Source organism: Tiliqua scincoides, chromosome 1 (assembly GCF_035046505.1).
Source record: "Tiliqua scincoides isolate rTilSci1 chromosome 1, rTilSci1.hap2, whole genome shotgun sequence".
Taxonomy (NCBI): domain Eukaryota; kingdom Metazoa; phylum Chordata; class Lepidosauria; order Squamata; family Scincidae; genus Tiliqua; species Tiliqua scincoides.
In genome coordinates, this window is record NC_089821.1 from 61,491,860 (window position 1) to 61,509,017 (window position 17,158).

A 17,158-nucleotide genomic window follows, 5' to 3' on the forward strand; every position below is an offset into this window, starting at 1 on the left:
GGACACCAAATTTTATTCTGCCTGTTATGGCAACACTCTGACATCAAACAAGCAGTGGAATAAAGACCAAAACCATGATCCCCCCCTTGTCTTTTGTAGTTGAATGGGTAAAGTCAGAGTACTAATAAATAGAAAAGAAAGTTAAGGATGTGAACTCTTGAAATACTTATCCACTCGAGGGTGAAAGCATATAACACTTTTAGGGCAGGGTGCAACCCTCACTGCATTTTCCATGGGGCAAGAACTAGTTTGCAACTTTGAAGAAGAAGCTAGCTATGCTAATTGGCTGACCCCTCTGCTATGGCATCACTCCAAAAAGCTTTGCAGCCTGGTCCCATTTTAAAAAATGGGATGAATAAGGAGAGAACTGCATGAATGTTCATGCAATAATTTTTTCCCAATCTTTTTTTGAAGCATACTGTTTGTCCAAAGTGTTAAGAGCAAGATAACTGAACCAGTGTTCTGTTTGCTGATATGCTAAACTATAACTGTCAAAATGTCAAAGCACCCAGTTATTTTCCTTCTCTTTTTGAGTTTTGTTCTTCCCCACCACAGTAATTTTGTTCTTCCCCTGCAAAGGGCTAGTTCTGCTTAGTCCCTGCTACTATACATGCAAAACACTGAAGGCGAGCAAAGATAATTGTATTAGAAGAATGGATAGATAAGATGATGAAATATTTTAGGCTGCAACCGAAGCACATTTCCTGGCATACCCAATGAGAACTACTTCTGACATGCAAAGGATTGTGCTGTTAATGTCTAGATTTAAAAATTGTGGATATCTTAGGGTAAGCAGCCAAAAGTTGGATAGTTCTCTTAAGAACTGGACACCGTTGTTTTAGAAATCAAATAAACAGAAACACAGCAAGTGCTGCAACGTGTTCTTAAGATGACAACACTGAAGTAGAGATTTTACATTGTATGTGATAAAGCAGAAATGTCAGAGTAGATCAAAGTCTTGATTTTGTCTATGCTCGTCCTATTGGATAAGACACTGCTGTGTTATCCACATTTTGCAGGTAGAGAATTGAGGCTGATGGGTGGTGACTTTGGCTGAGCAGGCATTTGAATTCATTCTTCCCATTCCAAGTCTAGCATTCTGCCCCCATATCACACAACTACCTTTGACATGGTGCATTTTCATCCCTAGTCTCTACTTTGTGGGATGTTAATCCATTTATGAAGAGAGGAGATACAGGTTTATACATGCAGATAATTTGTCTCTTAGCAGACTGGAGTGTTTTTTAAAAAGGTCTTCTAAGCTATAAGATCATGACAGACAATACTGTAAAGGCACCATCTCTTTAAAATACTTCCTGGATAGCAGACTAACATTTTTGCCAGCATTGATTCAGATACTGATATAGAATGTCTCAGAAATTCATAGCTTGAAGACTGAATAATTTGCTGCTAAACATGGTTGGTCTTAAAGAAAGCCATGATTCATTAGGGGCTTGTGTTGGGGATTTTTGACTCCTCAGAGTGTTAACTGAGATGTTTTCTTTTTTTGCAAAGGTTATCCTTCCTATCAAATTTGATCTACTTCCAAAGATAGCATTTTATTTGTATAGCTGTGCTTGCTTTCTTGTGCAAATGTTCCTTATATGACTGAGATCTGAACAAACGTTCCGCCTGCTGTTACTTACAGAACTGTTGAAGTTCTACAATGAATCACTGGATGCCTCTCAGAAAGAAGCAGTTTGCTTCTCCTTGACACAGAAAGAGCTCGCTGTCGTTCATGGACCACCTGGAACAGGCAAAACAACAACTGTAGTGGAAATAATCCTGCAAGCTGTGCAGCAAGGCCTGAAAGTGAGTGAAGATATTATTATTGCAGTCAGTTCTTGTTATCCACTAGGGTTAAGTTCCTGGAAAATCAGTGGATACCGAATTAGCAGATACTGAATCATTGAGCCTATGGGGAGAATGGGTTTAGGTTCTAGAGGAACGTCTTCACCATACACTCTGTGAACTTTATGAACCTAAATCTTAAATTGAAGTCTATGTGACTGCTGGTATTTGACCCAATTTTTCAACCTTTCTGATACATCTTAACCACTGTTTAAGATTTTTCCTACTCTGAGGCTTAGACAATGAGACTTAGGGGGCAGAGCCTAAAGGCTGGTATCTAGCGTATCAGAGAGCAGAGCCTCCTGGGATAGATGTAGAACCTAGCAGTACCTACCAAATTAGGGAGCTGAACCTGCCTGTGCCTGGCACCTTGCGTTGAAGCCTGAATAGTACAAACTCTGAAGTTGTGAATGAAATAGACTATCTTTGACGCTGGCCTTTTCTTCTTTTCAAGACCCCTCAAGGGTCTCCTCAAGAGCCCTCAAGACTCCTCAAGGAAGTGAAAACCCTGAAATGTTGCATCAAACTCTGAGACTTGGCAGTGCTAGCTTTGCTTGTGCTGTGACTCAAGAACAATGTGAAACAGAAATGTCAAAATGCTGCTCTTCCCTTGGCAGCTGGCCTCCTTTCCTCTGTTCCTGGCACTGATGTGGTTTCATTAGACTCTCTTAATCTAAACTTTAACCATTTCAGTGAAATTAATTAACTCTTTTTTTTGTTTGTTTTTCTTCAAGGTCCTATGCTGTGCTCCGTCCAACATTGCAGTGGACAACTTGGTGGAAAGACTCGCTGGTCACCATGAGCGAATACTGCGCCTTGGACATCCAGCTCGTCTCCTGGAGTCCATCCAGCACCATTCTCTTGATGCAGTCTTGGCACGGGGTGATAATGCCCAGATTGTGGCAGAAATCAGAAAGGATATTGATCAAGCATTTGTATGTTTTCTATTCCTATTTTTTAAAGTAGACAACTATACTGTAGATTTATTCTGCAGATTGTTGCCAGTATGAGTAGGATGTCTAGAAGATTGAGTAGTTGTGGTTACACTGGGAGTTCAGAATCATTCAAGTTGTGTAGAATATGGAAAATCCAGAGATTCCTCTGTGTGTGTGTGTGTGTGTGTGTGTGTGTGTGTGTGTGTGTGTGTGTGTGTTTAAGCTGCAAGCATCTAGACTTCATCACTTTTGTAGGAAAACATTTACAAATATATATTGACAGTGCTGTGTTGAAAGGTCAAAACCAGAATGTACGACTCCAGAGAATGGCGGAGCCGGTGATCTTTTCTGTATGTTGCCTTTACCCTCCCTGACCATTTTTCCATCCCAGTATACTGCCCTCCTCCACAGCTTCAGTGCCTGAAAAAAATGTTGTGCAAAAGTGTTCCGTATACATAATTCTCTTTACAAGCTGTAGCGGTCCTTTGCATAACTTGAACAAGTATTTTTTGTGTGCAGGCCAAGACTCTGTGGGGTTGAGAGTCAACATTTTCCTTCCCACCCATAATTTCTTCCCTTTGTGACCCTGCTTTACATTTTTAAAATTGGAATCTGTCTTTACACATTTCAGGATCCCAAGACTCAGCCATTCCCCTGCCAAGACTGCCACTTTTCTTTTTGCTTTGCTCCCACCACAGCAACAATCCTTGGAGGTCTTCCTGTCATTGCTTTTCTTCAGCCCTCACTGAAGCTTTTCCTTCCTCTCTACAACCCTAGCTTCCCAGATAGATGGTTGCCCAGAGTCTCTCTTCTCTATGTCTTCTTTCTTCTGAACTACCTTCATCCAACTTTGAGGTGGGAAAAATAAGCCTCAGTCACTCCATTGAGGTGATGCTTTTAATTCTTTTTACAGTACATCATTTTCCTGACTATGATATAAGCCTACAGCACCCAGTATTCCCAAGCGGTCTCCCATCCAAGTACTAACCAGGCCTGACCCTGCTTAGCTTCCAAGATCAGATGAGATTGGGCATGTGCAGGGTAACAACTGTTACCCTGTACATGCCTGATCTCATCTGATCTCGGAAGCTAAGCAGGGTCAGGCCTGGTTAGTACTTGGATGGGAGACTGACTGGGAATACCGGGTGCTGTAGGCTTATACCATAGTCTTTCGAGGCTGAAGGTTGCCAACCATTTTCCTGAACAACCCAGAAACCACAATCCAGGAATCTCTGGAATTGTTCTTGGACCAATTGTTGGTGGCTTCATTGAATTGAATGAGAACCATTTCACACATAGACTACGAATCTGGGTGTGCCACATACACAATATATGCATATACACTTACTAGGAAGCTTTAACGAGTCTCAACTCCTCTTTATATATAATGCTCATATTTTCAGATAACTGTTTGCTGCGCTCACATATTTGTGACTGGGTACACACCTAAAAGCATTATAAATGAAACAGTCATAGCTAGAGGTTGCTTTTTGTTGTTGTTTAAAAACAAAAAAAATCACCATTTTGTGTTTAAAATATTTGAATAAAAATGCAAAACACCGCATTTTGGTGTTTAAGATATTTTCCAGAAGTTAAAATAGATTACTTTTCCCATTAGAAATAATACTGTGGCTGCATCTGCTGACACTATATCACCAAGGTAGTACACTTTTGAAGTGTTTAAAATTAATAAAAATGAGAACTTGGAATAAAAAAAACAGCACTTTCAAATCATGAAATCTAAAAAAAGAAAACCCACATTTTCAAACACCCCTAGTCATAGCTTACTCCTTAAAGTCGGCACTTGGCGATATATTTGATTGCGCAGTGGAACAGCTAAGGACCAACTGGAGATCAGAAAACATAAACTCTTCTTTATTGGAATCTACTGTGGTTAGTGGTAGCACCAGGGCCTGAACTCCTGCCTTTGCACCTGAAGTTTAGGTCAAGGCTGAGTCACTTGCTGAACAGAGAAGTGTATAACATTATTGGCAGGATAAGCAAGAAATTGCTACTGAAGTGAATACTTGTTGCATGGGGGTAGTGCTTGATGTATGGTACCCACTTCTTTCATTCTTCCTGATTTCCTCTGAATAGCAACATTTACATCCTATCTATCACATTATGACTTATTATGGAAAGAAGAAAATTTGCTAAATAGTTTTGTAATTGAATTTGTTGCACATATTCCCTTGTCCCTTCACTCTCCTGGCAAAATCAATAAGTAAAGTATTAGGCTTTCCTGTCATCCTCTTTATTTAATTTCCTATTTTAAACCTAATTTAAAATGTGGCACAAATTTAATTGGGATAATACATTTTAATACAGATGATTACATTTTTCTCCCAATGACATTGGACAAGATGGCTTCATAAGTGCATTAAATGCACTGTGCTGGGAAGAAGTTGGTTACTGCAAGAAGTACAACTGTACTGGGTTGCAGAACACAGAGCACACTGTGTTGTTCTTGCCTAAACTTTTGCTTCCTTAGGCTCTCCAGCAGCACTGTTACTAGTATCTGTCATTTAAGTAATACATGTAATTTGCAAAGTGCTTCACAGTTTTTACTGTACACGACATCACCACATACATGCACAGGGTAGGTGACTGCTGTTCATTTTACAAAAGGCCAATTGAGGCCAGAAGATAGTGACTTGACCAAACCCACATCATAGTACTGGAACCTGAACCCAGATCTATATACACCTTGGTTTTCCATTGGCTATTGTGGCTCTCATTTAAGAGTAAATAAATGCTGTGGGCCAGTACCTTGACTGCCATCCTTAGAGGTACTGTTCAAAGACCCAGAGGACAAAGGGAACTTGGTTCCTGGCCCTGACCATCTACTACCTGACTTCATCGATGTTTCACCAGAACAATCCTGTGGGTCTCAGCCTGGAATGGGAGAATAAGCTTTCTTGGTATTTCTTAATATTTTCTAGATCTTCCCCTAAACCAGTGGTTCTCAAACTCCCAGGGAGTTTGAGCCCTGCAGTAAGTCCTTGTGGGGGAGGCAGTGACATGATCGCCAGGATTACATTACTTTGGAGGGGTGCAGGGACTTAGCTGGACTCATCACAGCCTACAGCAGCCTTCCTGGGGTGCGGGAAGCCCCACGCCAGCCTTTGCAGGGCTCCCCAGCATGCAGAGACTGTGAAACTAACCATCGCAACCCACTTCTGGTTTTGTGGTTGCAAACCAAAAGTGGGTCGTGATAGTTTTACATTCTCCGCATGTTGGGGAGCCCTGCAGAGGCTGGTACAGGACTCCCCCACACCCCCAGGAGGCTTCTTCAGGCTGTGGTGAGTTCAGCCAAGCCCCTGCGCTCCTCCAAAGCGATACGATCCTGGCGATTGCGTTGCTGCCTCCCCCCTCCCCATTCCTTAAGGGGGCAGAGGCCAGGGCTCTCTGGCTGGGGCGTTGCAATGCCCCAGTTTGGGAACCACTGCCCTAAGCCCTAACCAGCTTTGCTAGAGAGCCACTTTGAGTATAATGTGGAGGGTGACAGACCTCAACCCCGCTCCACCCCACAGTGCACTTTCAGCAAGGTCTATGGCCACTGCTGCTGAAACATCTCCATGGGCTCTAGATTGGCAACTGAAGGTCAGATTACACCTCTCAAGAAGAGTTGATCTGACTCTGGGTTGCCAGATACCGATCTGTTTCTGAAAGCCCCTCTTGTAAATTGTTGATATAATATTATTACATGTATTTGTATATTGCTTTTCAACAAAAGTAGAATTGGAGCAGTGGCAGCCTGCTTCTTTCAGTGCCTTCATTATGAGCTATTTCAGCAGCAAAGCAATCCTGTTCTGATCACTTGATTTCATACATAATCACAACAGAGTTTACTTGGTTCCACCTTCTCCCATGAGTCCACCCACCAGGTGGGTGAGAAGGTGGTGGAGCCCCCACACTCCTCCCTTACCTGCAGCTTTCACTCCTCCTGTTTGTTCTGCTTGGCTCTGTTTGAAACCGGATGTGCAGAGCATACTGTAAGTACTCTCAGCATGGTCTACCTCTACCGCATCCTGTTTCAAACAGGGCTGGGCAGAATCAGCAAGAGGAGTTGGTCCCAAGGCTGCAGGTGAAAGGAAGGCAGGATCTCTGGATTACCATGCCTTGGCTCACCTGCTTTGCTGCTTCTTGCACATGGGCTGCTTAGCTGGGAGTAGACCTGAGAATGAGCAGTAGGTAAGAAAGCACCTTTCATGTTTTCTATGTTTGCTTTCAGACCACGGTGCATATTTAATTTGTATTTGAGTCAGTGGGTCCATTTGATATCCCTTATTTTGAACTGAGGCTTTGCAACCTGTGCAATTTAGACAAATATGGAAGGCTTTCTTCTGTTTTGCTTTGCTGCCTGTTTACATCTGGGATAACTTTAAATGTGCACTTTCAGGTATCAAAATTAAGTCATTAGATCTTGTGGGAGATTTCTTGATGAGTGTATTGAAAACTGTCACATTGTCCATCTTGCTTATTACATGACAAGTTACATTGGGAATATTGAACCACCCTGAATAGTGTTATTTTGTTGTTATGTAAAAGCTATGTAGAGGTATAAGTATGATTTTTCAAACGCATATGCCCCAGTTGCAGTGTTTTATGGCTCAAGAAATTATCAACGAAGATTCTTTATCCATGTAGGACAGTATCTTCCCACTAATCTACTCTATAAGCCCTGGGGCTTGTCTGCATATTGTAACGGAATAATGAAACTGAATAGGATTCCCATTTAGATTAAAAGGTTTTTTTCAGTCTCTCTCATTAAGTTGTGTTACTTTGGCAATGGGTTGGGGGTGGAATAATTGGTGCTAATGCTGGAATATACATGGTTCATTCATAATGCCTTTTTAAAAAAAATGTCAATTAACTTCAATATGGCCTAGGCATGTTTCTCTTTCTCAGGTAGCCTAAACGTCTGTTAAGAAAGGAAGAATGGCTGAGCACCTAAAAAGTTCAGTTGGTGCTGCCTTTGCAGTATTTTGTATTATTATGAGAGAGATTGGGTTGCTTAAATTATTACTATTACTATGAATTATGCACAGTGATGTGCTGGGGTTTAAGTTGTGCTTTATTTTTGTGTCTGTGGTCTTTTTTTTTCTTTTGTGCAGGCAAAAACAAGAAAGACCCAAGACAAAGGGGAGAGAAGCCATTTCCTAAATGAGATTAAGACACTGAGAAAAGAGCTGAAGGAGCGAGAGGAAATGGCCATGACCCAAATCCTTACACAGGCTAATGTTGTCCTTGCAACAAACACAGGTTAGAGGAATGTTTCAATTTTTACCTTGAGGTTAGCCAAGTCAAATTATTGGCAATCGCAGATTTTGGTTGCTCTACACACTACTGCATTATTGTGCTTCATCAGGAACTCCAAGATAACACAACACATCGCTAAATTGATTCTCAGCCCCTTATCCGTAACGCTAGTACCAGCAATCCACAGAATTGTGTTTAACTAGCTAGTGTGCCTTTCCCTCCTGATCCTGCAATTCTGCTTCCTGCTTGTGTACTTGTGTAGCTATTGATTTGGATTGCTTCTGCGTAGCCTATGCAACTTTATCATTCACATTGTCTAAACCACTGCTTACTTCTGTATCTGTACCTAATGAAGGGAGGGGAGGGGGTTAGGCATGTTTTCTAGAACTAAACAAGCTTCAGAAATGACTTGTATGGTTTTAAGTGCATATTTATGTAATGTATTGGATTAGAGCCAGATAAAATTGCTGCTGTTTGCATCTGGGGAGTAGTTAGTGATCCCCAAAGTATACTCACCAGTGAAACTTGCAAATAAACATGTAGAAAGGTTATTTATGAACTCAACACCACAAGCATATTAAAATCAATTTGTTACGGAAAATTATTTTTTTCCTTTCTAACTGGAAGGTTGAAACAGTGCCTTAAATCACAGCAGTGAGTTTTGGACAAACAGGACAGTCAGCTCAAATTATTATTTAGGCAACCATCTGTAATAGATTTCTCATTCACAGCCCAGGCCTTGTTGATTTACAGGGTTTCCTTCCTCAGTTAAAGATCTGCGTGTATAGGGAAGGCATCATAGTCTAAGGGCTGCTTTGCCCCCTTGTATGTAAGCAGTGCTCTGTCCTGCTAGTCCCAATGCTTATTGATGTGTTTGTGAAAGCTGTTTGTTTGCCACCCGCAATGCAGGATGACTCATATTTAGAATATTTACACATCTTTTTCAACAAAAACATAAGTGACTGCTCTTTGTAAAATGGGCAAGGGCCTCTGAGGTGCAGAACCAATGGTTTCCTTGGTTAGGGTAGATGCAATGATCTTGGCTAAAGTCCTAGTAAATAAGCTTCAGCATGTTCCTCCCACACCATTGCACTGAGACCAATAAAGAGGGTTTGCTGCCAAAGCAATAGCTCTGACCACATCTCCAGTTTTGTGTGGATCTTACTGCTGTGAGATGATTCCCCTGTAACACCCTTGTTACCAAAAAGCTTCCAGTAGAATTTCTCTCATTTTGGGTAAATATGGAATGTCTGAATAGCTTCTTAACTGTGTGCATCCCTTATACTGGAACCTGTCATCCAAGATGACATCAAACTAGATGACATCACTGTCATTATCCAACTAACAACATGCTTTCCAAAAAATACTGGCACTGTTTGAGTTGCAAGCTGAGACTGCTGTCTCAGTTGCTTTTGACTTTTTCCAAGGCATAGTTCTCTGGGGAAGCAGGTCACAAAGTACAAGTTGACCTTGTATGCTGATGACTTTGATTTCCTTAACTCTTGGACAATTAGAAGACAGTGTGTCTCAGTAAACCAAGTACTGGTCTGTATTTTATGGTTGTGTATCTTGACTCTGTGTTATTATGTATGTTCTTGTATCATCTTCCTTTGCCTTTTATTTCCACACACATGCAAACTTGTGATTACACTTTTACTCTTTCTGTGATGCTTTGAAAACTTCTAGAGAAACTCGAATATGAGTAAAGCCTTATAACTTTGAAGCCTCCATGATGTTGCTTTTATGATGGGCTAATTTTTTCCCCAGACATGTACCAGTTGGAGCAATTACCCAGTTGATCTAATTGGACGTTGAAATCATCATGTCCTCTTTTCTACAGAGTTGGTTGTTGCAAACCAAACCTACTTCTGTCATATTGTTGCCAAGCTCAGCAGGAGGAGAGCTTAATTGCTTCAACCCAGAGGGACAGAACTGACTTTTCGTTAACTGAGTTCAGTACATTAGGATTCCACCAGAGTGCCTGGAATAGAGTAATATCTTTCTTACCTGCATAACTGTACCTGTGTAATTTCTAATCCAGGCCCCAGGTTATTTTATTGGGAGCACAGCACATCAAAACACATCAAAGTGGTGTTACATATAACCATATAAAGCTAATGTGTACAGTAACAGTGTTACATAAGCATATTTCTTTAGGCCTGTGCACCACATGATCAAAGCCATAAGCAGGTAATTAGTTGGGTATAGTAGTGGAACTCTATTTTTTTCTGTCCAAATGCCACTTTTTGATGTAGTTCATACATAGTAGAAATGAGATGATAGACCCGTTCCCAGACTGGGACCAGATAGCACGTGCAGGGACCAAATGGTCAAAATTCTGTCCTAGAAAAACAACATATTCTACACTATCAAAACTAGCATATTAGAAAGAAGGTGTGGCTAGAATTCTCCATGATCCCTAGCTGTGCAGGAGGTGTGTGTGTGTGTGTTTTAATATCAGTTAGAAATAATCAGTTCTGTGACTCCCCCCCCCCCAAAATCTGAAGTAGTTAGAAGGGGAGAAATGTGCAACAGCCCTGCATAATCACCCTGCACCTAAAGGGGGCACTATAGCTGGTTAGTGGGACCTTGGAAGTGTTGTGATCTTACTTTGCAGAAGGTAGCTTCTGGAGTTCATATGTTCACTAGCATAGGGTATCAGTTCAGACGAACTGTACCAGATCGAACCTGTTTGATTGTCAGAGCACTGAAGATCACATTGTGTGTGATGTGGTGACACACTGAGAAGTATACAGAAGTGCAGTCTCTCAAACTAACAAGGCTTTTTCTACCTTTGGTATGGATTGAAGTCTCAGTTCTTTTTTTTTTTTTTAATTCTCTTTTGTATTAGGAGCCTCTTCTGATGGCCCACTGAAGCTTCTTCCTGAAAACCACTTTGATGTGGTGGTGATTGATGAATGTGCCCAAGCCCTGGAAGCAAGCTGCTGGATACCTCTGCTGAAAGCCAGAAAATGTATCCTGGCTGGAGATCACAAACAGCTGCCTCCCACAATCATTTCTCACAAGTAAGGAGCATTTTAAATAATAGTCCATTAATTACTCAGAACAAGTTTTGGATATAGGCTCATATGAAAAATAGCATTTTGTTTAGAACTTCAGTGTTTGTATTTAAACAGGCAGCAAGTAAGATGTTCATCATTGTGCTAAGGGCCAATCTACCATGTCCTTACTTGAAGGAATTTAATGCCTTTATCAACAGCAAAATATATTTTAGCAGAGTGGTTAGAGACCAAAGTTTTGATAGCAGGGACATGCTTTTTTTTCTCAGTTAAAATTGAAACACACTACTCATACTTGAAAAGATTGACTTTCAGTAAGAAAAAGTAAGAATTTCTTGCCTTCGGAGGAGCCTGTTCCCTTTGTTTCTGTCTGAGTGTGCCTTGGACAGCCTTCTCTGAGGGTGGGTAATTTCCCAATCGTTCCTGATATACAGAAATGCGATAGAATGACTAAACTCACCTGCTGTGGATGATTGCTTTGAGCTCCCAGAAGCCTTTAGTTGTTTAACTAATCTATTTTTCCCAGCACATATTTTGAGAATTACTGGTTTAGAGGAGTGACCAGAAGCAGTATAAGAATATAAGGGTCACTTTCTACAGCCACAAGCTGAGAGTGCCCTGTGTAGTCTTGCAAAGTATCCTGCATGTATAGAATGAATCCTGCTTTCATTCAGAGTAGCTGATGAGGTCTTGTGTGCAAGTCACTGCTTATTTGTCTGTTTTTTGTTTTTGTTTTTGCAAATCTGTGACCTGGATTATAGTGTGTCTGCAACTAATTGCCAGAATTAGCTGTGGACCAATAGTATATCCACAAACTTTTATGTCATAAAAATTCTCCCAGAGCATCAGAAAGGTTTTCTGTATTTGAGCCCTTGCTATATGTACATTTAAGAGTCTTAGCAAATTGGTTTCTTCTATTGGTTACCATTTTAAATTTCTTCTCTTTCTTGGTTTAGAGAGGGGGCCTGTAACAACATATTCCTGTTTCATTCATCATTGCAAAAGATCATTGGTATTTTTATTTTATGGAATAGAGTCGAGAGTAAGTTGGCAAACAGCCACCCATTTCATGTGCAGATGAACTTCCCTATTATAGTTTGCCTAGGTTGCAATCCTATATGTACTTACCTGGGAATAAGCACCATTGAACTAAACGGGACTTACTTCTGAGGAGGCATGCATAGGATTCGGCTGTTAATGTGACATGATGACAGTCCAGAAAATAGTTTTGCCAACTCCTGTCCCTTTCAATCCATACTAAGTATCAAAATATGAGATGGTTGTGGAAATTGACAGAAAACTGCACTGTCAATGATTTCTTGTTAATGTACAGGTGCAGCCTATTTATCCACGGATTTTTTTATCTGCGGATTTGTCTCAACAAAAGGGGTGGGGGAACTGAAAGTCACACACACCTTTGTCCTGCGCTGGTGCTAGCGTCCATTTCCAGGCAGCCCAAAACACTGCAAAAACGCTCTGCCTTGCCCAGGCAAGGAAATAGCCCTGGAGCTCTGGAAGAGGTTCCCCTTGCTAAGGAACAGTAAGTCTCCTGGAGCACCTGAGCCAGCGAAGAGGGGAAGGGGGGCCGAAAAGCTCTGTAGCTAGAATACGTGCAGCAAGGTGGAGCGCGCGCTCTCTCACACACACACTCACACACACACACAGGGTCAGGTGTGGTAGCAACTGAGGGGATTGCTTTAAAAAACCCAGGGAGTATTTGCCAAATTCCCCCCCCCCATTGAGATGGTGCAGGCAATCACTGGCACAAGCAAACCTCCCCCCCATGGTGCAGGCTATCAAGGACGCAAGCAAGCCTTCCCACCAAGCAAAGCATGAGATTTAGCCTACAATCCTCTCCACACTTTCCTGGGAGTAAGCCCCATTGACTACAATAGGGCTGAGTAGAAATGCATAGGGCTGGACTCTTAAAAGATCAGCATCCCATGTGAAAGAAGCTGGGCAGCTGGCAATGGGGAGAGCTGAGTGTGGAGGGGAGGGGATTGATAACAGCTGCCTTAGTTTCCTTCCATCCAGAAGTGTCAGGCTGCAGTGTATTTGTGTAACTCTGTGGAATTTAGCACAACTCGTTTTTTGTTAATAGTCACGGAATGGAACTAATGTGGATAAATAGGCTTCACCTGTACTTGCAGATTTTGTGTGTTAGGATTTAAAATGGACTACAGGACCTATCGATGGGTAGCCAGTGAAGGTAACTGAATACTGTTTGTTAGAGGACCAAGTGCAAGTACCTTACTATCTTAACTCTTAATGAGCGAATGTCTTGACTTGGAGCTGAACTAGATGAGATGACAGGATGTTGGTGAATGGATATCCTGCATTTTTTTTTCCTTAACTAAAAATAGCTGTGAGGATGCCTGATTTGAACTGGAGGCTGGAGCAAGTTTTTTGTATTTGTTTTTAACATGGCTGTGAGGAAGGACAGGGATTTCACAGTTTGAAATCACCTCTGTCTTATGTCAGGAACCATTAATTTTTTCCCCAACTTGCAGGTCATTGTGAAGTCTCCTTCTGGCAGGGAAATCTGACCTCCAACTATTTATAAGGTGGTAGAGGAGAGGATGAAAACAGCATCCTAATGGTCCTTTCCTGTTCCCTATGAGAGCTCCTTGGGAGATACAAGAATATCTGAGAGAAGGTTTTATCGGTATGTTTCCTTGCCCAGAGTGCTAAATAGATTTGCTAGTAAACCACAGGGAGGTTGACAAACCTAGTCAAGGATTTGGGTTCCATGGTTTTTGTACAATAATATGTATGTGGTTTGCTTGAATTTTTCTGTTTGGAATTATTGCTGTTAGGAAAAGACATGTCAAATTTATGGACCTGCTCCTTGCGAGATGTTGCGAGATGTTAAACCACTAACAGGAATGTATTATGCATACAAAATTATGCAGGGGATGGACAGAGTAGATAGGGAGATGCTCTTTACACTCTCACATAATACCAGAACCAGGGGACATCCACTAAAATTGAGTGTTGGGCGGGTTAGGACAGACAAAAGAAAATATTTCTTTACTCAGCGTGTGGTCAGTCTGTGGAACTCCTTGCCACAGGATGTGGTGCTGGCGTCTAGCCTAGACGCCTTTAAAAGGGGATTGGACGAGTTTCTGGAGGAAAAATCCATTATGGGGTACAAGCCATGATGTGTATGCGCAACCTCCTGATTTTAGGAATGGGTTAAGTCAGAATGCCAGATGTAGGGGAGAGCACCAGGACGAGGTCTCTTGTTATCTGGTGTGCTCCCTGGGGCATTTGGTGGGCCGCTGTGAGATACAGGAAGCTGGACTAGATGGGCCTATGGCCTGATCCAGTGGGGCTGTTCTTATGTTCTTATGTTCTTATTTCTCCTCTGCTTTTACTTTTTCCTCTAGTAAGAAATAAGCATGAAAGAAGCCTATAAATTGTGCATTGTTGTGTATGCAGCTCTTACTATGTAAATATTTAGTCATTTTTTAATATACATGAATATTATAGATCTCTTGCATATTCTAATATAAAATAACCTGTCAGCCATGGGCATAATATTCGGCCAGGTACAGAAAATCCTTGCATTGTTGCATTCTTTGTGGTTATGATAGTATGTAATGGGCAGAAATGAAACCAGGACTTTGTGCAGTGCCCAATGCTGTACTCTTTGGGGATTCTATACAAAGCAATGTTGTGGATTCCTGTTCCTTCATGTTCCCTACTTAAAACCCACTTTTTCTGTGAAGCTTTGATACCACACATTCATGGGTTGGCCCGTGCCCCTAAACCATACACACACAGGTATCCCTGGCTCAGGATCCAGCACAGAGAACTGAGGAAGAGTCCCAGTGTTGTTACAAAGTAAACAAGTACTACCAAGGAAGCAAAGAGGGACCCTGTTCCCTATATGAAAAAGCTTTAAGTACATGTGACCAAAGCTATCATTGTACTTTCCCTGTTTTGTTTTGTCAGGCCTCTGTGCCTTAGCCCTCTTGGGCAATGCTCCTATGGACTATTGTGCAGGTCTATTGTGCAGGACTATGGACAGGTCTTCATAAATGACCTGGAGATGGGTGAGCAGTGAGGTGGCTAAGTTTGCAGACGACACCAAACTTTTCCGAGTGGTGAAGACCAGAAGTGATTGTGAGGAGCTCCAGAAGGATCTCTCCAAACTGGCAGAATGGGCAGCAAAATGGCAGATACATTTCAATGTCAGTAAGTGTAAAGTCATGCACATTGGGGCAAAAAATCAAAACTTCACATATAGGCTAATGGGTTCTGAGCTGTCTGTGACAGATCAGGAGAGAGATCTTGGGGTGGTGGTGGACAGGTCGATGAAAGTGTCGAACCAATGTGCAGCAGCAGTGAAGAAGGCCAATTCTATGCTTGGGATCATTAGAAAAGATAATGAGAACAAAACAGCTGATATTATAATGCCATTGTACAAATTGATGGTAAGGCCACACCTGGAGTATTGTGTCCAGTTCTGGTCACCACATCTCAAAAAAGACATAGTGGAAATGGAAAAGGTGCAAAAGAGAGTGACTGATTACGGGGCTGGGGCACCTTCCTTATGAGGAAAGGCTACAGTGTTTGGGCCTCTTCAGCCTAGGAAAGAGATGCCTGAAGGGGGACATGATTGAGACATACAAAATTATGCAGGGGAAGGATAAAGTGGATAGAGAGATGCTCTTTACATTTTCACACAACACCAGAACCAGGGGACATTCACTAAAATTGAGTGTTGGGAGAGTTAGGACAGACAAAAGAAAGTATTTCTTTACTCAGCATGTGGTTGGTTTGTAGAACTCCTTGCCATAGGATGTGGTGATGGCATCTGGTCTGGATGCCCTTAAAAGGGGATTGGACAAGTTTCTGGAGGAAAAATCCATTACGGGTTACAAGCCATGAAGTGTATGTGCAGCCTCCTGATTTTAGAAATGGGCTATGTCAGAAGGCCAGATGCAAGGGAGGGCACCAGGATGAGGTCTCTTGTTATCTGGTGTGCTCCCTGGGGCATTTGGAGGGCCGCTGTGAGATACAGGAAGCTGGACTAGATGGGCCTATAGCCTGATCAGTGGGGCTGTTCTTAAGTTCTTATGTACTTAACTGTGCGTTTTACTGATTTTTATTGATGGGATTTTTCCTGTTATTTGTTGTCATCTTTCATGACTGGATGCAAGCCTAAACATAAATAATTAAAAACTGGTGATTGTGGGGAAAACTTGGAGATGGAGACCCTCTTTGTTTCCTTGGTAGTACTTATCTGTACTACTCTGTAAGTACTACTCTGTACTTATCTGTACTCTGTAACAGCACTGGGTGTCAGTTCTCTGTGCTGAACCCTTGACCAGGGATACCAGGAGAAATCTGACAACCAAGAAAGGTGGTATATAAATACCTGTATTATCATTATCATTATCACCTGTGTAACCGTGCTGCAACATCAAGGTTTTTCAAGCATGGACCAGCCCATGTATATGAACAGGAGTAAAAATGCACAGTGTGTTTATGCTGATGTCATCTAGGGAATGAGACCTGCCTCCAAGAATGCATAACTAAATTGAGGGTATGCAATATATTTTCCTCATTTTTTAATGGAGCCATAGAGAGTAATAACAAGGGTTTTGTGTAAGACTGTGAGGTCCTTTGGCTCCCATGTTTTTCCCCCTCTTTGTTTTAATGCCAGTGTTTCCCTCTCTCCCCCCTCTCTCTAAATGTGTTGCTTTGTTATTTGGTCCTTACTTTGATTCTGTACCATCTCCACTTCCTTATTCCCAATTTCTTTACAATGTCAAGCTAGCTCCTCTGTATCATTGTCAGTTGTCCTGTACCAGCTGAAAAGGGAGCCTGAAGAGTGATGGGCCCGAATGAGACTTGTTGGAGTCAAAATAGTCTGCTCCATTATCGGTGTTGATCGGGCAAGACTCCAGGGAGAAAGATTAAGAAAGCAGGAAGGGGTTGCATTCTGCAGGACCCCAGGCATGACCAAAGTTGTATCACTAGTGGTCTTGAATGTTCAGCTGATCACCTAATAGCTAAGGGGAGAGCCATCAATTTAGCTTCATTGGGTGACCTGACTTCTCTACTTATAAAGGAGTAATG

General features: G+C 41.8%; 1 protein-coding gene and 2 pseudogenes across 1 annotated transcript in view; 2 read left to right on the forward strand and 1 right to left on the reverse strand.

Annotated features, from left to right (window-relative positions):
* The window catches only part of IGHMBP2 (immunoglobulin mu DNA binding protein 2), an 84,086-nt gene that overhangs the window by 10,448 nt on the left and 56,480 nt on the right, over positions 1 to 17,158 (forward strand). The window contains exons 5-8 of the mRNA XM_066632272.1: positions 1,649 to 1,812; positions 2,586 to 2,786; positions 7,904 to 8,051; positions 10,900 to 11,074. Coding sequence (XP_066488369.1) covers positions 1,649 to 1,812; positions 2,586 to 2,786; positions 7,904 to 8,051; positions 10,900 to 11,074 — 688 coding nt within the window. The remainder of the gene's footprint in view (positions 1 to 1,648; positions 1,813 to 2,585; positions 2,787 to 7,903; positions 8,052 to 10,899; positions 11,075 to 17,158) is intronic.
* On the reverse strand, positions 3,726 to 3,842 carry LOC136638014 (5S ribosomal RNA; annotated as a pseudogene).
* Positions 3,827 to 3,943, forward strand: LOC136637101 (5S ribosomal RNA; annotated as a pseudogene).